This window comes from Opisthocomus hoazin, chromosome 18 (genome assembly GCF_030867145.1).
Source record: "Opisthocomus hoazin isolate bOpiHoa1 chromosome 18, bOpiHoa1.hap1, whole genome shotgun sequence".
In the NCBI taxonomy this organism is placed as follows: Eukaryota; Metazoa; Chordata; class Aves; order Opisthocomiformes; family Opisthocomidae; genus Opisthocomus; species Opisthocomus hoazin.
The window spans coordinates 4,156,606-4,178,486 of NC_134431.1; the positions used below are offsets into that span (position 1 = coordinate 4,156,606).

At 50.8% G+C, this 21,881-nt stretch overlaps 1 protein-coding gene across 2 annotated transcripts in view; it reads right to left on the bottom strand.

Moving 5' to 3' along the window:
* Positions 1-21,881, bottom strand: part of RALY (RALY heterogeneous nuclear ribonucleoprotein) — a 142,308-nt gene that overhangs the window by 45,035 nt on the left and 75,392 nt on the right. Inside the window, exon 3 of one of the 2 annotated variants that reach the window (XM_075438790.1) lies at positions 3,145-3,282. The exons of the other annotated variant lie outside the window; for it this stretch is intronic. Within the exon in view, the coding sequence (XP_075294905.1) occupies positions 3,145-3,150 (6 nt within the window). The 5' untranslated portion in view covers positions 3,151-3,282. The remainder of the gene's footprint in view (positions 1-3,144; positions 3,283-21,881) is intronic. 2 annotated transcript variants of the gene reach the window in all.

Here is a 21,881-nt window from a genome sequence, read left to right on the forward strand (position 1 = left end):
CAGTGGGTTTAGAAAGAGATCCCTTTCTTCGTAATCATAGAACTACAGAATCATTAAGGGTGCAAAAGACCTCTAAGATCATCAAGTCCAACCGTCAACCCAACACCACCATGCCTGCTAAACCATATCCTGAAGTGCCATATCCACATGTTTTTTGAACCCCTCCAGGGATGGGGACTCCACCACTGCCCTGGGCAGCCTGGTCCCATGCCTGATCACTCTTTCAGTAAAGAAATTTTTCCTGTCTTTGAACTCATGAAGTCGTTATCTCACACATTTGGCACTGCCCTTCCGCCATCTGCCTCCAGCAGTTGAGTAATGCGTCACCGCAGAGCTACCAGGAGAACGGAGCAGGAGGGCATTACACAGGAATTTGGTGAGATTCCCACACCTTTATAAAGCTCCCTGCTGCTTGGAGGTCTCCTGACTAGAAAGATTAAAGGGATTAGAAGCTTACAAATGATGAGGCAGGGAAGTGAAGGGCTTTAGAAAATACCAAGGTCTTAATTTACGAGGGATGTTTAAAAAATGAATGGAGTGAGGATTTTCTTCCACAGGGAAGTGGGAAAATTCATTCTGAAGCAAGGTTATTTGACCAGTAAAATGGCTGGCTCATCCCATGTGAAAGTACTGCTGTATATTTTATACGGTGCAGAGACAAAGGCTTCCCTCATTCGCTTCTCTACAAATTAGGTGAAGAGAGTGCACGGGGTTAGTAGGATGGGTAGAGAACAGGGTTTATGAACACAACGAACAAAGCACTGCTAGAGGAAAGCTAAGAAGCACGTTTCCAGACAAGTGACTAAAAATTATAGTTTGGGGTAGGCTGAACACGACTCCCAAAGCATGCAAGCCGTCCCACTGGAACACCTGCAAAAGGACTGAAGTGCAGATGCCTTATTTTCCACAGACACATGGGCAGCATTTTAGTTCAGCATTGGCAACACCCTTCCGAGCTCTCTCCTTCCTTTCACCCCCCATCCCTGGCCCTTGGAGGGTTGTGCTATTTCCCACACTAACTGGTTGCTTGGGCCAGTTTAGTATCCAGCCCTGGTTAAACCAAAATTTAACCGAGCCTCTAAAAAGCAGGGAGTGGAAGGAGCTCTTGCAGGCTTTCCAAAGTGGGGTTTGCAAGTCTGGGGAGAGTGCACAGATCAGACAGGGAAGGAAAGGGCAGGACAGGTGGTGCTGAGCAGCCTGCAGAGGCTGGAGGATCCCTGCCTTGGGTACAGGCTCCCAGGAGCCAGCCTCCCCCGGCTTGCTTCTGCAGGCTTCTCCTTGGCCCTGAACGCAGCTCCTGTAGAAGGAGAAGCAATACCCAGCGTAGCTGTCTTTCCATGTTGGCTCTTTAAGCATGGTCTTCTTCATCCTCAGTCCCCACTGACTTGTGCACCCCAGATGATTTTGTAATGCCAGGAAGGCAGGCAGTGCGTGCCTCCAGCGAAAGCCTCATCCTCTTGGGTTTGTAGAGACTGTCTCCAAATGCCTACCAAGCTTGTGCACAGCTGCAGCACTTCTAGAATCCCCCTCAAAACTTCAGGCATCACCTATACCCAGGGTCCCACAGGTGCTCTGGGTAGCCTTGCACCTCTTGGTGCAGAAGAGATGCTTTGGGTTTGCCGTGTCCACCACCACGCATGAGCATAACACCAAGGAGCACCACCCAGCCTCCTTTGCATTTGGCTTGAAAAACACAGACAGTAAGAGGGAGATTAATACAGACAGGGCTAACGGTACTTTACTACAGGTGACTCGTCATTGTCCCTCTCAGGTCAGCAAGGCAGAGCAGCTACGTGATGCTGACATACATCAGAAAGCAGAATCCACTCATGTGAGATGCAAAGTGGATGGAAGCCAGGCTTGGCTGGATGAAGGGCTTCACCTAACGCAGGGACTTCCCTGAGCCACAGAAAGCTGGTGCGACTGAACCTGGGCCAAGCTGGTGTCTCTGTGCCACGGGGCACAGTGGACCGGGCAGATGGTCCCTGGGCAGAGCACAGCAGTGGTGGCACCACGACCATCTACAAGCCCTGGAGCTCCTGTGGATTACTGCAGGGGCTGCATCAGGAGGAGCAGAGGTGGTGTGTAATGGCCAGGCAAAAAGCCTATTTAAATGATTTTTTATATATCTAGCTGTAACCAAATTATCCCTTGCAGAGCAGAACTGGAGTCACACACCACTTCTGTTACTAAAAACCACCCAAAGTCCAGATACTTTGGTGCAGAGTAAACACTAGACGTGACATCAACAGCGACGTAGCCAGTGAAAAAAATCTGGCTCTCTATAATCAGCCTTGTGACACTTCTGACAGTCTGAGATGTACAGACGTGGTTTTTAACTGATTCAGGATTTTTGTTTTAACCCAGATACAGCCAGATTTCCATCAGACGGCCTCCACATCCTCACCCTGGTTAATCTGAGCTTCCGCCACCCACGTGGCTAACATGGATCTGTTCACGTGCAGCCCCACCGAGGAGCTGACGGTCACAGACAGCACCAGCGCAGCAGCAGAGCTGAACATCCCCCAGCGCTTCAAAGGCCACGCGGGCAGCAAGCGCTCCTTGGCTCACAGCTGCCTGCCGACACCACCAGCCCACTGCTCGCAGGTAATTTAGAGTCTGTCTTATATTAGCAGCAGGGGTGCAGAGAGGTATAAAATGTGACATAAAAAGAAATGTCTCCTGGATTTTAGGGTTGTGGCTAATATTTTTATGTAGTTCAGCCCCCCCGCAGTGTCATAAAGTATAATGAAAATAGGTTCATGCCAGAGGGTATGAACTGGTATATTAAACCTGTTAACCTACTTACACTTCAGAAACCCTGCGCAGAGTTAAAAGAAATTAAGACAGATTAGGGCTATTAATAGAATTCAGTGGTTTCAGCTGTTTCAGTTAAATTACAAAATCCCAGCCGTAAAGCCTAGCAGGTGGGCAGCAAGGATGCTCTGCTGGGGTTTCCAGTTCCCAATAGCTTGACCATGGCCATAAGGTCTTTGGAGTCAGATGGTCCATTGGTTCACTTGCATCTGACTCGCACAAAGGGGCCGTATTCCCCAACCTGACCTGCAGTTCAACCCTGCAGCAAAATCAATGATCACTGTAATCACACCCTAGCAGTGCTCTGGCCTAGATCTCTCTCGTTACCTTCATTTTGGAGGTGGTCTAACTTTGCTGATTTCCATAACTCGCTCCTGATTTGTTTCTAGGGTTGTCAGCTATCGCTTCTCAAACGGCCTCTGACTGTCGCACAGGACTTGCCGGTGGCTCCTTGGGAGTGCGGTGCTGTGAAGGCAAGGGTTGGATTAGATCATCTCCAGAGGTCCCATCTAACCCGTACTGTTATTCTGTGTGGGCCTCCACCCTCAGTGCCGGGGCTCTGGCTTCAGAGGGGCAGCACCCTCCACCACATCGCAAGCAAGACGAACACGGGTGTACCTGTTTGAAGTGCTGGGTGGCATCGACCATCGCTGGCTGAACACAGAGTCCCCTCCTCCCTTGGGTGCAAGCCCTGGGGGTGATGCTACTGCCTCTCCGACGCTCAACACGCGCTGGACGTGGGCACGGACTCCGCTCGCTGCCAGCAGCGCTCAGCCCTGCCCCGGGCGGAGAGCCAGCCCCAGCCCGCGCAGAGGACAGCCACTGCTTCAGAGGGGAGCCTGAAATGCTCCTGCTTGGGGCACAGTCTCTGCTGGCTCTAATAGCAATGGCAGGGTGACTTGACAGAGTGCTTTTGAAACTTTCCAGGCTTTGGGTGAGATTTACAGAGCACCAGGTGTAGTATTTATTTTAGAGCAGAGGTGACAGCGAACCTGGAGAGTGCAGGACACGGGAAGCAAGGCAGCATGATTCATCAGTGGGGGAAAGCAAGACAACTTATCTGTTTTTTGCAATTCCATTTACAGCCAAGAAAAATGAGCCATCGTAACAGAAATTATGTGTGACAGGGAAGGACAAACTGCTCTAATCAAAACAACAGCGGTTCAAATAACTCCTGGAAGAACCCGCCATGGGCACCCGACTCTTTGGAGGGTGATATTGGGCTGGGAGGATGCTCCTGGCAGGACGACGAGGCACAGACACTGCACACCCTCATCTCCTCCAGGATGGATAAATAAGTACTCAGAAAGCAAGCCATGCACCTCCAGAATACTGATTCCCCGGTGTTGATACCTCCTGGCTCCCTGCTACAAAGTCCAGGCGATTTGATGTGAGCCAAAGCACGGTCAGCAACTGAGAACTTCCCAACTGCAGAGCGAGGTGAGGCAGAAGAGGAGGGTGAGGAGGAAACACAGAAGTAATGAAAACAAAAGATAATAATGCAAGTCACTGAGAATGACTGGCTCCCAGGAATGACTGAAATGGCTCCCGAAGGCAAAGCTTTCATCCAACACACTGTTTATTTTGCTCAAGTGAAAGTGAACCTCGGGGTCAACAGCATCACCTTGAAGCTCCTCTCAAGTTAGCCAGCTCCTAAGCAGCAACGAACTCCTTTCTGCCACTGTGTTGGCAGGGATCAAACCCCAGACCTAGAGAGGTTTTTATCTTCTCGTGGTGGAAGGAGAGGATATGTTACCAGTCCGAACTACATTTGCAGCTAGGCAATAACCCTTACTTGGAGACCAGTTAGTAATCCCTGTCAAAAACTTGATTGGGAGAACAGGTTCAGAAAAGATCCAAAATCTAGGAGATGACTGTTTACCTAGAGAGCCAGATCTCCGTACAGATCATACAACAAAGACCCAGGCACCACCCGAGTCTAAATCAGACCGTTTGGAAAGCTCACAGTGACTTGGACGCTGAAATTCATCCTTTTGTTTCCAGTCTGTTTAACTTTACCTATTCCAGAAACCAGCTGGCTCTTCAGTCTGTTTGCTTTCCCCTGGAGAAAGCAAAGAGCCAAGCAGACCACGCTTTGCGGGCAGACAGGATTTCCTACTGCAAAGGCTCTTCGATGTTCTGCTTTGCTCACGACAACACCCGGTACAAAACCCAGACTCAAGCCCGATGTTCTTTCGCCATGTTCACTTACACAGCTTGACCAAGCCCATGCTGTCTGGTTGTGGATGAGGAGAGGACAGTGCACAGCATGCAAACAGGCGGCGGGGTCTGGAGCACCCTCTGAAGAGCAAATCAAACCTGAGGTCCTTGAGAAGATCTGTGCTACGCAGGTGACCATGGCAGCATATGATGATTTTCGAATATTTTTTATTTCTGGGTCTCTCACTCTGGTCCATGCTCGTCTCCTGCAGCCCAAGGAGCTCCCTCGGGTCCAGCCCAGCCCTCTCGCACTGCCAGCCTTCAGACTTCACAGAGGTTAGCTGGGATGGACTGAAATCCAGACAAGAGCCTACTGTGAACAACCCCCTTTGTTTTAAAATCTAGGTCCTGTATGGACCTAGTTTCTGGGTCCTTACCGACCATGTATCTGGGTCTGCCACGCAGTGTGACACAACGCTGGATGTCCTCTCCCCTCCTGTTTGTGCAATGTGGGTGTTTTACCCTCTCTGTCATCCCCTGTCATCTCCCAGTCCCCTCTACAAGCCAAAATCCCGCGATGAATTTGAACTCCTGATAATCTTAAAAACCTATCTTTGAGTTGTTTCCATTAGCCCTCTGCTCTTCCGAACACATAGTCAGGCTGAATTTTCAAGCTTTTCACCATGACAGGTGAGAAATACACTACTACCTTTTTGAAAGTGAAGATGCTCACAGCTCATATTCCTATCAGAACTGAAGTTTTAAGAACATAAGACTTGAGGCCCGTGGTAAAACCACAAGGGCTGGCAAACCCGGAGGAGACTGAGGCTGCAGCCTGATACTTCTCTTCCCTTTGGGTAATTTACTCTAGCACTGAAATCATTTATTCATAAAACAAATGTTGCTTCTAGTAGAACTCTATTATTAAAGAGTCCCCCTCTCAAACACACAATTCTCATGACTATAATAAAACTATGAAAATATTAATGAAGATACAAGAAAGAGAAACCTTCTGGCAATCCAAGCAGCAAGACCTGTGGATCAGATGCTTTTCTGATCCAAACTGATGTACGGCTGGCAGCTTCAATGGTGTGATATCATTTTACACTGGCAGAAGACTTGGCCCCAGCTGATGAGATGTATAACCTTAGGACTGGCCTAACGAGCAGCTTTCCAGAGGTGTAAGCTGAAGTCAGCATCAGTCAAGCAGCACACCGTATGCTTTGCGAAAAGGGGAGTCTCCATGATGGGCTTTATCTGAGAATCCATTTCCAATCTGAAAATAAAAAGGGATCGTAGAGTTCACTGCAAAGGTGAGGCAAGCTTTGGGTCCTGAAGCCGCACATCTCAGCAAGCTCTGCGCCTGGGCACTGCGTTAGGTCTGCTGGCCGCGCTGCGTGTGAACACCCAGCCCGGGGCACACTCGGCAGCTCCCGTGCAGCAGCGGCTGCAGCCGCTGAGCGCTCGCAGGTCCTCCTCAGCTCCGCAGCCAGGACGTAAGACAGCACTTTTGCGGGATAGAAAGATGTTGAGGAGACAAGACGCAAGGATGCTTTTGTCAGGCAACAGCAGAGAAACCTCGTGGTGGAAAGTTCTAGGGAACTGCTGTGGTTCTGTGCTGGTGATGGGGGGAAGAGCAGACAGGAGACTCGTGCCGGGAAGAAGAAACAAACTGGTGAACAGCGGAAAATAAGAGTTCAGAGAGAGCTCATTTATGTAGTTTCCACTCAGGAGTACCCCTGTGAAGCATCAGCTCTGGAGAGATGGCCGAGAAAGACAAGAGAAAGCAGCCAGAGTGAAGGAAGAGAAGGCTTTCACCGCTCTCCTTCAGAGGTGCTGGAGGAAATCGGCTGGAAATCGGGCAGTGCCAAGACGTGGTGGTGCTTGGATGTCTCCAGGGTCCAGAGAACAAAAAATTCAAACAGAAAACTTGTTCAGCATTAAAACAGGTTATGGCCACACTCCTCTCACGGGGTTAAAGCCACCCCACCCAGCTGGGAACCCTGACACCAGCCTGAGACGAGGTGCAGTAGAGGTGCTGCTTCACAGGGCAGGGGAAGCTGAGCTAAAGCACCGTGGCCACCGGTCTCGCAAAGGCACGCTTCATTTTACCACTCACTGCACTGTACCCTGGTTCATGACCTAACTCGTCGCAGTCTTTCTTTGCCTCTTAACACAACGTACTTTATTTTACACACAGACCTGGCAGTCAGGAGAGCAGTCATGGCTTTTGGCTCTTGGCTCTTCCTGGGCCTCCAGAAGAGGGTCTGCATCGCTGTTCATCCCCAAGGCTTTCAAACCCCAGCTCAGAAGTCAGTTATGCCCAAATAACCCTGCCTGAAGTCACCCGAATGCCACTGGGAGACACTCCAGATTCAAAGCATGGTGAAACACACCAGCTATCTCTACCAACCTTGGTGAGCCTTCAGGGTCTCCAGAAGACCAGTGATAAACCCAGTGTCCTGCAGCAAACTGGTGAGGAGAGCTTATGCCTCCCACCTCAGCGTCTCCAAATCCTTGTACCCAAATCCAAGCAGAACTTCTTCATTACCAAGCATCGTGGCCTCTGTGAGTTCAGAAGGTTCACCTGTCTCCTGCTACTGCTGTCCAACACTGGACTGCTCACTTCATCCTCTCCCTCTTTTTCTTTTTAATAGTAGTTTTTTGCTGCTTTCTGTTGTCTCAGTCCTTGTTGAAGGCTCACCCTCTGCCTGAAGCGTGAGGGAACAACCTGTGACAAGCTGGCATCGCTCTCAGCAGGCAGGAAAGGTCTCTCTGACACACGCTCCCTGTGCAAGGAGATGTCTGGGCCCCTTCTCGGCAGAGACCTCGAAAGGGACATAAGGAACCAGACCCATGCAGGCAAAGCATGAAGGGGGAAAAGCAACACGTGCAAAAATTCACTCCTGAGCTGATGGCAAAGGCCAGCTGGAGCTAAAGGCAATGACAGCAATGACAGGCAACCCTCTTGTCTCTGGTCTGCACCCCAGACCTCCTTTCCTGCCTTCACCAGTCGTACCTGGGATTTGCAAAACGCATCCTGAGGTCTCTGCCAAACGTGCAGGGCAGAAGTCCCATGGGGCGGTGCTGGCGGTGACAGCAGACTCCAGCGCGGTGGGGCACACGCTGGTGGTGACCCCCGGGAGCTCTGCTCCTCACACAGTGCCAGCTTGGCCCGCGCTCAACAAGGAGAAAACCAAGTGTCCCCCCTTCAGGGGAAACAGGGCCACGAGGATTTCACAAGCCTGGGTAAGCACCTCACTGTCCGAGCTTTACACGAGCTGGGGGTCCTGCCGAAGGGAGTAACGAGCCTTGCTTCACCCACGGATCCCCAGAGAGGGTTTGCCAGACCATCTCCTTCCCCAGCCAGGCAGCACTGTCTCTCCTTCCAGCTCTCCCTGTTGCCTGTGATGTACGACACCTGGGAACGCGCATCTATCCAGTGGGCAGGCTCATTTATACAGTGTTTGAAAAATAGATGGTGTATGAAGTGCAATTTGGTGTTGTAGCAGAGTTCTGTCCCCCCTGGGGTGTCAGGGCATTTGATTAAAACCCTTTTATGGGAAATCAATATTTTACTCATTATAACTTTCATTCTCAGACCTAAAAACTACCGAGATGGACTTGTAAGATGCTGCACTACATGCATGCACACACAGGTCTATTCATTAGGGGAGCATTTTTCTTTCACCAGCGCACACAGAGGTAAATAAGCAGTGACACGGTGCCTTTCCACGGGCTCAGCGACAGGCTGCGGCAGGGACGCGCCATTTACTGCTCGATTAAAGGCTCCCAATTAGAAACGCTGGCCCAGACCATCCCGAGCTGCTGACCAAGGCAAGAAGAGGCAATCTTGGACAAAACTCTTCCAAGGGCAAAGCAGCCCAAAGCTCTGTAATTCACACCCAAGGGCAGCAGCTGACCCAGAAGATCAGAGAGACCCTCAGCTGATGGAAACAAATAAAGCACTGACCTGAGATTCCTAAGACCTAGAGCTGACTTCTGCTTCTGCCCCTGCCCCGACGGGGACCCCGGCGAGCCCCTTCGCAGCTCTGCGCTCTGGCTTTCCCCCCTGGGCCATCGGCTGCAGACACCGTCCTCCTGCCAAGCAACACCCACGGACAGGCTCACCGGAGGTGCTGGCGAAGAAGCGGGATTGTTCCTGGGATTTTGGCACGGAGACTGTTATCAGCCAGTCCTGGGCTCTCCCCAGGAGCGGTTACAGGGGCCACGGGCAGGACCAGAGAGGCAGCACAGCACAAACCACCCGTGCAGCAAGCCGGGCTGCTCTTAAACACCATCCCTGCAAACACCCGGCAGCTAAAGAACTGAAACAAGCAGCAATAATAATAACAAAATAATACTTAATAATCCCTTCCCAAACCAGCACTGATTTATTTCTCTAAGGGGGTGCTTTGCCTCCTACAACCTGATCTGTTACCGCCGAAACCATAGCAACAGCCGGATGGTACCATCAGACATACGGACGCACAGCGCTGTCACCCGCACCAGCACACAGCCTGCCTCGATTTTACACAGGCGAGAGACGCTCGGGTTCCACCCCACAGCTCGCACCGCGTCTCGCAGACCTACAGACTGCGGGCGCTGCGTGGCACGGGCTCCCCGGGCTGCCAGTCCCAGCACCCGCGGCTCGGTGGGCTGCCTGTGCTGGGACCATCGTTCTGATGCCAAATCCAGCAGGAAAAAGCAAAGCAGTGACAGTATCTTCCAGTACAAGCTGGGGCCAGAAGAGACCCTCTCTTACCAGAGAACTGGAGCAAGTGTGAATCTAATTGCGATAAAACCGATGTCCTTTCTGCAGAAGGAGGCAGATGGATGCATACAGCACAGCTTTTTTTGTTTTTTTTTTGTTTTTTTGTTTTTTTTTTTTAAATTAAAAGCCCCACATTCTAGTTTATCATTGGTTATTGTCTATGGTGCTTTTGCTTTTGGGAGCCAGAATCAGGGACGTGAGGGCAACACGGCAAACGATGCACCAGGAGAGGCCAGGTCCTGCCTCACAGGGCTGCGTGGTCCCCAGCCCAACCAGACCTGTGCTCCTTGCTCCACACCGCTCCTCCTCCCCTGTGCCTCTCTGCCGTGGCTGACTCTGTCTCGCAAAGACTGGAGTAAACTTGATCACCTTCTGTTTAAAGCAGTTCAGCTACTGCACCCACCAGCAGCAGCAGCAACACGTGGCAAGAGGACAAACTCCTTGATGAGATGAAAGGAACAAAGTGACCGGAGCTGGCAGGACGAAGGGACAGCATTATTTGGGGGGTTATTTTTCTATCTGGTTAGTTTATTTTCTTTCAAAATACAAAACTTCATTAACATTTGAAAGCACTGAATATTTTCTGCTTGCTTCCCGGAGGTTAGGAAGTGGGAAGGAAAAGTTGGCAAACGCTTCACAACTATCCTACTGCTCATGCTTAGAAAAATGTGAGATGTTCAAAATAGGTCTGAGGGGTCTGTGCCCAAGCCAGACGCAGATAATTCTGCTGTTCCGCAGCGGGATGAGTGTATACAAGAAATGCCTCCTTTTAGAGAAAATCTAAGGGGGGGGGGGGTTCTGCTGGAGGAGCGGGATCAGATGCAGGGGTTTCTGAACGGGACCCAGCTGATTATCTGGGGCCCATCTCGCTCTCGGCGAGAGCAGGCTGGCAGAGCCCAGACCGCTATCGGCTGCTGCAGACAGTCATCACCAGCCTGAATCTGATCTGCCGCTCGTCTGTGCCGCGCTGTCTTCCACGGCTCCTTCGCTGAATCAGTCACACTCTCGCAAAGCCAAAAAATGAATTAATTTGTCTGGGTAAAGACCTCCAGACAAAAAATCAAAACAAAATCAAGCATCACTGTTCCAACGGAAAGTAAACTGCTCCCCCAAAGACATTCCTCAGATCAATCCTATCTCCACATCCGTGCCCAAGAAAAAATACCTTTCTAACACTGGGATGGCAAGGGAGCAGCTCTGCCCTTCACCAGCCGCCTTCCCCACATCTCAGCACACGGCGCAGCGGGTGGTGATCGTGTTTAAACCCCAGCACAGCATCTGCCGACCCCCTCGGCGGCCGTACGGGGTGAGACGGAGCCCGGGGTCCGCAGGAGAGCAGCTCAGCACCCCCCAGATGCCTGGGGACGGGAGCACGGCAGTGCAAGAACCCGATGAGCCATCGCTTGTCACCGGCAGTGCTCCTCTGCTGGGTGGGGGGCTACGGGACATGTCCGACACGGGCCCATTCTGGGTGACGGGCATGCTATGGCCCACATGGCTAATGCTGGATAACGGCTTGTCCTTTTTTTCAGCAATGCTCAGGATGCTCCAGCCATCTAACGTCCCCCTCACCAGGCAGAATAAATCCCTGCTACCTCCTGTCTCTGCACATGACAATAAGGATCTGATTCACCCCATCCTTCTGCCCCAAGAATTTTAGGATTTGCCACTGAGGGATTTTCATCATTTTGAGAAGCTTAGAAACCGGAGGGGAGCCCTGCTGCTTCCCAGCACAGGCAGGATTTACAGGCACGGTGAGGGGAAGGAAACCTTATAAGATTTACACTTTCTTTTCCCTAAAAAGTGTAATTTTCTATTTACTGACCTTGTTTCCAGCCTCACATCTGCACGTGCACTCGCAGGCACCCAGCTTGAGGAGTAATGGCAAGCGGGCAGCATGCTTCTTATTTTATTTTAAAGGTATTAAGAGCAAAACCACACCTCATATCCAACATATGACTCAAAGCAAACACACACTCAACCCCATCCCCTCCTCCTGGCACCCCCTCAGCTCGCAGCCCCTGCCCGCGGAGGGTGGCCAGACGCCGGGGGACGTGCTCTCCAGGGGCTGGGTGGGTTCCCCTGGCTACCTCTCCTCATCTCTCCTGAATGTAGAACTTGGCAGTTCCCAGGACCACAGCTTGAGAGGATGGACATGAGGAAAAGCTCATGCCAAGGATGAAGGGACGTCTCGTCCAGGACAGAGGGATGAGACTGGGACAGCATGCATATAGATATTACTATTTGCTGGGTAAAAAACTGGCTGGATGTCCAGACCCAAAGAGTTGTGGTGAATGGAGTTAAATCACAGAATCACAGAATCGTAGAGGTTGGAAGGGACCTCTGTGGGTCATCTAGTCCAACCCCCCAAATCCAGTTGGTGGTCAGTCATGAGTGGTGTTCCCCAGGGCTCTGCTGGGGCCAGTTCTGGTTCATATCTTTATCAATGATCTGGATGAGCGGATCAAGTGCTCTCTCAGTAAATTTGCAGATGACACCAAGTTGGATGGGAATGTCGATCTGCTCGAAGGTAGGAAGGCTCTGCAGAGAGCTTTGGACAGGCTGGATCGATGGGCCAAGGCCAATTGCATGAGATTCAACAAGGCCAAGTGCCGGGTCCTGCACTTGGGTCACAACAACCCCACACAACGCTCCAGGCTTGGGGAGGAGTGGCTGAAGAGCTGCCTGGTGGAAAAGGACATGGGGGTGCTGGTCGACAGCCGGCTGAACAGGAGCCAGCAGTGTGCCAAGGTGGCCAAGAAGGCCAACGGCATCCTGGCTTGGATCAGGAATAGTGGGGCCAGCAGGAGCAGGGAGGGGAACATGCCCCTGTACTCGGCACTGGTGAGGCTGCACCTCGAGTGCTGCGTTCAGTTTTGGGCCCCTCACTGCCAGAAGGACATTGAGGGGCTGGAGCGTGTCCAGAGAAGGGCAGCGAGGCTGGGGAGGGGGCTGGAGAACAAGTCCCATGAGGAGCGGCTGAGGGAGCTGGGGCTGTTCAGTCTGGAGAAGAGGAGGCTGAGGGGGGACCTTATCGCTCTCTACAACCACCTGAAAAGAGGTCATAGCGAGTTGGGTGTCGGCTTCTTCTTCCAAGTAACAAGCGATAGGACAAGAGGAAATGGCCTAAAGTTGTGGCAGAGGAGGTTTAGATTGGATATTATACAAAATTTCTTCACTGAAAGGCTTATCAAGCATTGGACCAGGCTGTCCAGGGAAGTGGTGGAGTCACCATCCCTGGAGGTATTTAAAAGACATGCAGATGTGGCGCTTAGGGACATGGTTTAGTGGTGACTTGGCAGTGTTAGGTTTACGGTTGGAGTCAATGACTTTAAAGATCTTTTCCAACCTAAATGATTTTATGATTCTGTGATTCATTCTGAACCTGCTCCTGGCAAACCTGAAGGCTGCTTATGCTACTGCATCTTAGACGTAAATTCCTACAAGCTTCACAAAAATCAGTGACTGTGAAGAGAAGAACTTTAAGAAGGTCTTAGAGACTGTTTCGGGTAAGACTCTAACAGGAGCACAACACTTTTTATACATCAGAGAAGTTACAAGGAGAAGTGGAAGGTTCTGAACAATCCATTTGCAGAAAACCTTTCAGCCTGAGTTTGTGCTTCCTCATACAAGAGAAAATCCATGTCTCACCCAGACATCTCCTCCTGCACAGACTCTCTGGTGTCTGGCAGCATGCAAGGTCTGCGTCTCTTCCTACCATTAGGGTATTGATGCTTCACACTCACTTAGATCCACTGGTATCTAATTTTTTTCCCAAAAGCGTAACTCCTTGAGGACCCTCCTGAGTGAAATCTTCTTCTCTCTCACTGCAGTGTCTTGAGCTATCAACCAGATATGAGGAGGAAAACTAGTACGCAGGGGGGACACCGCCGCACTTCCACCCTGCCCTGGGGGGACACCTCGAAGAAACCCGGCCCCAGTCCGGCTCTGGGCACAGGAGTGACACATCCAGAGAGTCCATGCCGCCTGCCCTGGCTCTGACTGTGCCTGGGGACACTCAGCCAGGGCAGGACACTATGGTTTCGTGACTTCAAGTCAATAAAATCACAGCTTTTCTTTAACAGAAACAAATCACTCCCTTTAAGCTGGCTACGTAAGAAAATGTTATCTTGACTAGAGGTGCTTTCCGACACGAGGGCTGTATTAGAGGGTTTGCTGGCTGAAGCCAAATCCTGCTGTGCTATGAACATCCCATAATTTAATGCATGTGCACTCAAAGTTTGATTTAAAATGGTCACTCAAATTTTGATTTAAAAAAATCTCTTCTAAATATTTCTTAATCTGGTGTTTACTGCTATACTGTTATTTCTCATTTGTATAAAAGAAGGTTTTAAAGCTATGAAATTCCACAAAAGATGGAATTGCACAAATTGACAAAAATCTGTGATTAAAAAGGAGATGCCAAAATGATCATTCCTGAGTGTGGAAACTTCTGCAGTTCCTGCGAGGTGTGCAGCGGCTGCGACAAACACAGCTAAATAGCAGATAAACAGCTTCCACGCCTGCAATCAGCACCGTGCACTTCCGAGCAGATCCATTCCCAGCAACGTCAAACTACATTCATTAGAAAGATCGTTAAATTTCTTTTGATTAAGTGTCAGGAATAAACTGTAGATGAACGGTGGAGTTTTTTAATGAGTTCAAAACCCATGAAATATTTTTTATTTCCCTGGGTCAATTATAATTTCAAAGCAAAATTCCTATGGGACCAATTTATAGGGAGTGCAAAGAGGCTTTTGTTCTGCGGCTCCCAGCTGCTCCGCACGCTGCCTGACCCTGCCTGTGTTTGCTCAGCTGCCATTCCCCTTACTCAGATAAGATGCTGAGCGCCCCAGCAAAAAGCTCTGGGGAGTCACTTTCTCTTTCTGGTTCATAATACATATTTTGGTGCTCTTACAAAAGAAAAAAAGACAAATGTTCTGCACAATGAACACTTCCCACCAATTTCTGAAACTATCCAGGGATTTTTGCAGGCATGTTCTGTAGACAGAGACATCCAGTACAGTGTGGGGGAAAAGCGCTGTTCTTCAGAGAGTGACGGCATGGGATCGTTCCTGGAATACCTACAGAAAGAGGTCTTACTGACACAGGTCAGAAAATGTGCCTTTCACACTGCGATACGGTATCGAATTGCAAGAAGCAAGCACTGGACCCAACGCATAGAGAACATGCCCATGTTTTAGTCCCACACGTATCTGTGTAAGCTAAATATTCACAGTAAGGATGGTCAGAGAAGGTGGCCACAGTGACAGGATCCATGTGTACGTCCATCTCACTGGCTCTCCATGTGAACGCCAAGCTGCTGTTGGATGTCTGTCGTGAGACAGCCTTCAGTCCCCCAGCGTCCCAGCAGAAAGTCAGCTGCCAGCTTCAAAACCACTTAGGGAAACACGACATCTCCTGCTAGCACCAGCAACCACCAGAACATCCAAAATGCTGGCCTGGGTCAAACCAAAGATCCATCCAACCTGCCTCTATGGGAGGCTTGGAGAAGAGTACACGGGACAGCGTGTGTGCAGGGTGACACCAAGCACATCTATTAATTTAATAGAGTAACTGAAGAAACCTAGCCGAGCAGGCAGAACTGGGGACCGCAGCCCCACAGAGGCAGCAGCAGCAGTGACAGAGAAGAGGCGATAGCCACGCATAATACAAATGGACGAGACCCTACGCCCTTGCTCCTGTGCGTGAGCTATGCCGGCACGCAGCCAGCATACGCAGCCCACGGCGGTGAGGGCCCTCACCAGCGCGACCCGGGCGAGCTCTGCTGCAGTTAACCAAAGTCTCATCAACTCATCCTACCAAACCAGGCGCAGCATCTAACCAGCACAGCCCTGGCACTGCAACCACGCTCTCGCCCACGAGAAGATCCTGTGAAAGCAGAGTTATTGCAGGCTGCTCCCTCTCGAGAAGGACTCCAGCCTGCCTCCCTCCTGTCCTCAACAGCAGAAGAGTTTCTCAACACTTTATTTACCGCCAGCTCTTCATTTTCTCCCCTCTACCCACACTGCTGTCTGACATAAGCCCTGACCTTATGTTGCGTCAAGTTGCATCAAGGGACATTTAGATTGGATATTAGGAAAAAATGTCTTTACTGAAAGAGTGGTCAGGCACTGGACCAGGCTGCCCAGGGCAGTGGGGGAGTCACCATGCCTGAAGGGGTTCAAAAAAATGTGTAGATATGGCATTTCAGGACATAGTTTAGCAGGCATGGTGGTGTTGGGGTGACGGTTGGACTTGATGATCTTAGAAGCCTTTTCCAACCTTAATGATTCTATGATTCTATGACCTCCCCTTTCCACTGTTCTTCCTGAATGCAGCTTAGACTGCTATCCACAAACAGGGAGGCAAAGCCTGAGAACTGATGGCACCAAGCGTTTTGAGGGACCTGGGCATCAGACTGCACTGTCTCTAGACCATGGACCTGGTCTTTGATTTAACCATCTACAGGTGCAGGTGCCACCCTGGCAAATAACACATCAGATCCAAAATTACATGACATCAGTTTTGATAAATTCATTCCTTGCTCAGTAGGATGCACTGGAAAATGGGACATCCGTCCTTCAAAATCCTCCCAGCACGTCAGCTTCTGCAACTTGTACACTAAAATAAAGCGCCAAACTCAACAATAAAATAAGATGTGGGCTCAAGTGCTGCTTGGTCCAAACCTCTCCTTGGTGGAGTGAATTCCCAGGTTTCTGATTCTCCAAGGCCACTTTATCTTCTCCCCTCACCAGCATGGCTCTGCCCTCCGGATGAAGGCTGAAACCTCCAAAGCAGAGAACAAAAGCAGCCGACACCTCCGCAGCTGCCGTTCACAGCCCGGGGTATTCTGTGATTAAGCATCTTCCCCGTTTCAGACCCTACCACCCCTCTGGGCTCCTCCTGTGGAAACAGTAAATACGATGGGGCAAGCCTCACTGCCTACAGGACAGTCCTCGTGGTCCTTTCGAATCTGGCTGGATGTCCTGCCTCACCCGCCCCGCTCCGCGGTGCCTTCCGAAGTCCACCTGTACCCCACACACCCGCTCACTTTGCGTATAATTTCCCAGACTAACAGACTTTTTCCAGGGCTTTGCACCCAGAAAATACCTCATTCAACAGTCTCATTGCCCAAAGCGCAGGCATTTTTGAAAATGTTTCCACAAAGCCTTCGCTAAAATCAGGACAGCCTTCACTTGCTGCGCTTTCTGTATCTCCCAAAGAGCGAAAACCTCATCAAACCCTGGAAGTGAGTCTATTAATTAACTCTCGTTTATAAATACAGATCAACACACATCCACAATTTTATTGCAACGATGCCATTCGCTTCGCACAGGTCACTGAACATCCACCACATGGTCATGATGAAATTCAAGCCCTTCTGACCTGGGCTGGATGCAAACTACGTCTCGCATCGACGTGCAGTGCTGGGGACCGCGGATGGTGCCAAGCTGGGATCTCTGAGATCCCATTTTGCAGTCGAACAGCAGGAGCTGAGAAGGGAGTTGCCTGAGCAAAGCGAAACATTTAAACGTGCCCTCTGAACACGACCATGAACTTTTCAACGAATTCTCCTTCTCCGTGAGCAAGCACGTCTGCAGAAAGGCAACCACGCGTCGCACGCCCCGGTGCTCTCGCAGCGGCAGAGCATCTCCACTGAAGTCGTGATTGTGGTAACGAACCACAAAGCAGAGTCAATGCATGCGACTTACCTACATATTCCGATATTTTTTGTGGATTAAGGATTTCAAATTGGTGTTTACCGGTGATGAAAGGATAACCATGTGCCGGGTGCGCAGAACAGAGGTCTAACGCCATCCGAGTGAAATACTGTGCTCCAAAACCTGACGAAGGGGCAGTTTCTAAGGTGCTCAGTACCCTGGTGCTGATCCAGGAAATCAGTTAATTATTTGCTTAAATCCAAGCACACGAGCAGCCTAATTACATGCCATGGGACACCCCTCCAGCTTAAGTGTTTTGCTGGACTGGCTCCCTGATATAAAACATCAAGCCAGGGGCTCTGTGCAGAATACAGAGGGATTTTGATTAAATTCTTCTGATGGGGAAGCAGGGAGGGAGAAATGCAGCCTTTATTCAGCGCCCTCCCCAGTTTACAATTCATATTCGGAAAAGCTGTGAGCTATGGTCTTCAGTGAGGAAGGCGGAGATTTGCATTGCTCACGGTGTCCTCCCCGCTCGGCCCGCCACGCCACGTTGACACGAAATCTAAGGAGGAATCAACCTTGTCTCACCTTTTCAGTAGAAAAGAAAAAAACCTGAAGGATTGTGCCTCCTCAAAGGGGGGACGAGATCATGCGGCCGAGGCTTTCGCACCGATTTCGGATGCGCCGAAGGACCAGCGCACGCCTGCAGAGAGCTGGTCCTCCAGCCGCCGCCTCCCGGGAGCCAGCCCTCAGCCCACCGAGCCCGTCCAGCTGAGTGGAACCATCTCCAGACCCGCCGCCAGCCTCACCCGGAGCTAGCCAAAGCCCAGGGGGAAGATGTGGGTGAAGACGGGGTTTCTGCACGCTTTGGAGGTGTTGAATTTGCCCAGCAGGCAGGATGAGAAGTGGAATTATCTCAATCCATCAGCAACCCCCCAGCTCTCCCTCCCCCAACCCTCCTCATATGAATCAACAACCTAAAACCTTGGATGGACAGACCTGACCTCCTTCCCAGCTCCACGCTTGCAACGACGAAAATGACTGTTTATCTTTCCCTCAGCCCGCAGAGCAGCAATGATTTCGGTCGCGGTACTGACCAGGTAATCACCAGCCATCAGCACAAATCCAGCAGGCAAAGCCCCGAAAATCTGGGCTTTGCCGAGAGCCTCAGCAAACCCCTTGTCAAACGAAAAGCGAATCTCCCAAAGATCAAGCTACGGAGACCAGTACTGAAAAATATGCCAAACCAGTAGAGGACCAGGCATCCCAACGGCCAGTGACAGTGGCCCCATCTGCACCGGTGCGTGCTGGCGCAGGGACACGCCACGTCCAGCCCTCTCTGCCGGCACGGGCTCCGGGCTGCGCTGGAAATGACCAGCGTTTCGGCTTCCAGAAGATGGCAACTCCCTCCTGCGCAGGTTTCTTCACGAGCAGCCCGTTTCGAGGAGGTTCACGCTGCTGCCTGCTTCGAGCACGCTGTCACTGTGAGTGGTCGGCACTGAATCAGAAACCGAGCTCTGCACATAAATACTACCACGATTCGAGAAACTCCGCTGCTCTGAGCTCATCTCTCTCCCAGTTCTCCATACGCCCCAAGCCACGTTCTGCATCGTTTCACCTCCCCTAGCCTGGCCCTTCCCAAGTGCCGGACCTGGGCGGGTCCCCGCGGTGCTGCAGGACCAGCAGCCTGGAGCAGAGCAGGCTCTCGGGGACAGCCAGAGGAGACCGTGGGGATCTCCACTCAGGTCCTCATCCAGCTGCTGGCCTCGCGTGCAGCCCGAGGCAGCTATTTAAACTTTCCTGGGCCTCCATTCCCACCTACAAATGGAGCTGATGCAGCTGTCTCACGGGTCCACTGCTCATTCACTTAACCATTTACCACTGCATGTCACTGCTACCCACTTGCAGGGAGATCGGATCCTATCCTGGAAAGACTTCTACAAAGGTCAGTGAGTGAACAGCAAACCTGCACCAGGGGCTGCTCAATTCTTCTTTTTTTTTTTTACTTTGGACACAGTTCCATGCAGACTTGTACTCTGTAACACATTCACATCACTGTCCCTTGTAATGTGTTTTAAAATCTGAAGCTGGGTAGAGAAGAACAGAAAATGCCTGCTACCTTCAGAAAATAAAAGCGCTACATCTGCATGGAGGAGTAATATTTTCCACCTCCAAATCCGTTTTTGAGTCTGCCTGTGCACACACATGCCCAGGGCTGCTCAGAGAGGAAGCTGTGTTGTCTCAGCAATCCTCTGCCTACAAACAGCTCAGAAATATTTATCAGGAGCAAAGACAGTAAAGAACGAGAGATGCTGATCAGATCGAGAAACTAAAAAAACCCTTTCACAAGTGACCAAGGCCATTCGCTGTGACTAAGCTGTAGGATTATCCTACTTAAAGCTTCAGAAGAAAAATCAATTAAATTACAGCCTACCTTGATTGTCACTTCTGCCAGGACAAAGCGGGCATGCCACGGCAGGGCGTCTGGGCCAACTAACTGCAGCAAGTTGGTGTGAGCTGGGGGAGAAGGGTGGGAAGGAGAAAGGCTGCGCATCTAGGGATCGGAGACAGCAGATGTACAACCTGGAGCAGATGCTGGAGCAGCTGGAACACACTAGTTGCAGGAGACAATTTAAAAGAAGGAATTATGAGATGGACAAAGAGAGCCTAAAACAAAACTGAGAAAGCTATTCCTTTCAAAATCAAGGGTGAGACAGGTTAGCACTGAGTGGTCCCCAGCAAGGTGAGTAGAGCCTCAACAGGCAATTTGCAGGGAGATTACAGTCCCGTTTGAGCAGCACTGGGAAGCAGAGAGCTGGAGAGTTGGTGGCTAAAGCTGCCCCTGAAATGGCACTCCCTTAAGGAGTCGCCCACCAGTCGCAAAGCTTGGTGATGTCTCGGTGTGCCGCTGGCAGGTGGCGGATGGAAACGGGGAGGCACACACAAACCCAAAGCAGTGACCCAGCTGCCAACATCTCACTGAGATTCTGTGCCCTGGAGGTCTCCCATCACCCAGCCTCGCCCTCTCCTGGGAGCTCTGCACCATCCACCTGTAGCCCAGCCTCTGCTTCTCTCCAGCCCAAGCCATGCAGCCAGGGAAGCTCATTCTGGGAGCGCTCCTCTGCCTCCTCCTCACAGCCTGGCAGCGCAGGCTCAGCGCAGAGCCCAGACCTCTCTGACCTCCCATCCTTCACTCGCCTCCATCTGCTCTCCCAGCTCGGCTGGTTTCTCTCTGTGGTTGATGTGAAAGCAATGCAGGGTGGAGGAGCAGCACACGCCAGCGAGCCAGGCTGTTCGCTTCTGGCTGCCCAGCGTCCTTGCTACCCACCAGTAACTGCTCAGACAAAGGAGTGCTGGTGTAGGATCCACAGGCTATGGTCCACCATGCCATAAGGTACCTGACTCCCACCTAGAAACCTGTGTGTCCGCGGGGAGACTGGCTCTAAATATCTCCATGTCAGGCAGATGAAACTACTGAAGGCTGAATTGCAGATATGAAAAGCACGCTGGCATCTGACAGTGGGCTCCTTTTTTGTTACGCAAATATATTAAATACTCCACAGTACTCAAAAAAAACCCCAAAACTGAAACAACCAAATAATAACTGGCACTCAAGACAAAATTCTTGCTGGTCATTAACTGCTGCCTGCTAAACGGACAGGCAGTCTTTATGAACCAACAACTGCAGCAGAAAACTCAAGTGACAACGGAGCTCAAGAGATAAATAAATACTAGAGACTCTCTGCAGCCGACGCAGTAGAAAAACAAGGGTTTTCCAGCAATCTGTGATGCCTGTTTAATCGCAGGGTGAAGGACATCAAGAAAAAAAATTGGCTGGGCAAGCTTTAACTATGCTGAACAGATCACCTTAGGTTAGCAAAGCTGTAGTCAATACCCAAGCCTTCAGATTTAGACTTTCAATCAAGTGCCTAATTAATGGAGCCTAGGAAAGCAAGGTTCTGAAATTTAATGAGACACTCAACACAGAGCTAAGCGCTTCAGATATCTAAGCTTTCAAAAATCATGAGAGGGTGATAAAAAGAAGTGAAGTTTATGCAAATATAACCCCTCTTTGGGTCCACTGCAAGGTTTGCTGAGAAGAACTGAGGATGCAGCATGCTGGAATGGCTCTGAGACAGTGATGGGAGTATTTATTACGGGGCTTGATCCTCAGTGGCTGCAGAGTCCCACAGCGGCTTTGATTTCCAGAGGATAGCCCAGACTTCCATCTGCTATAACGACTGCACTACCAGAGTGCTGCCTCCTGCAGCCCACTCTCCCTGGGTATCTTCACTGCCAGGAAAAGGCTCCTCTCAGGTGGACCAGGCTGGAGGCTCTGGGAAGCGACCAACAGCCGTTGTGGCAAGTTTCAGAAAAGTTTGGGTCACTTTGGGTCTCTCCTTTTCTCCCCTGCGTATTCTGATGAGAGGATCAGCAAGCAAAATGCCCAAGTAGAGCCGGAG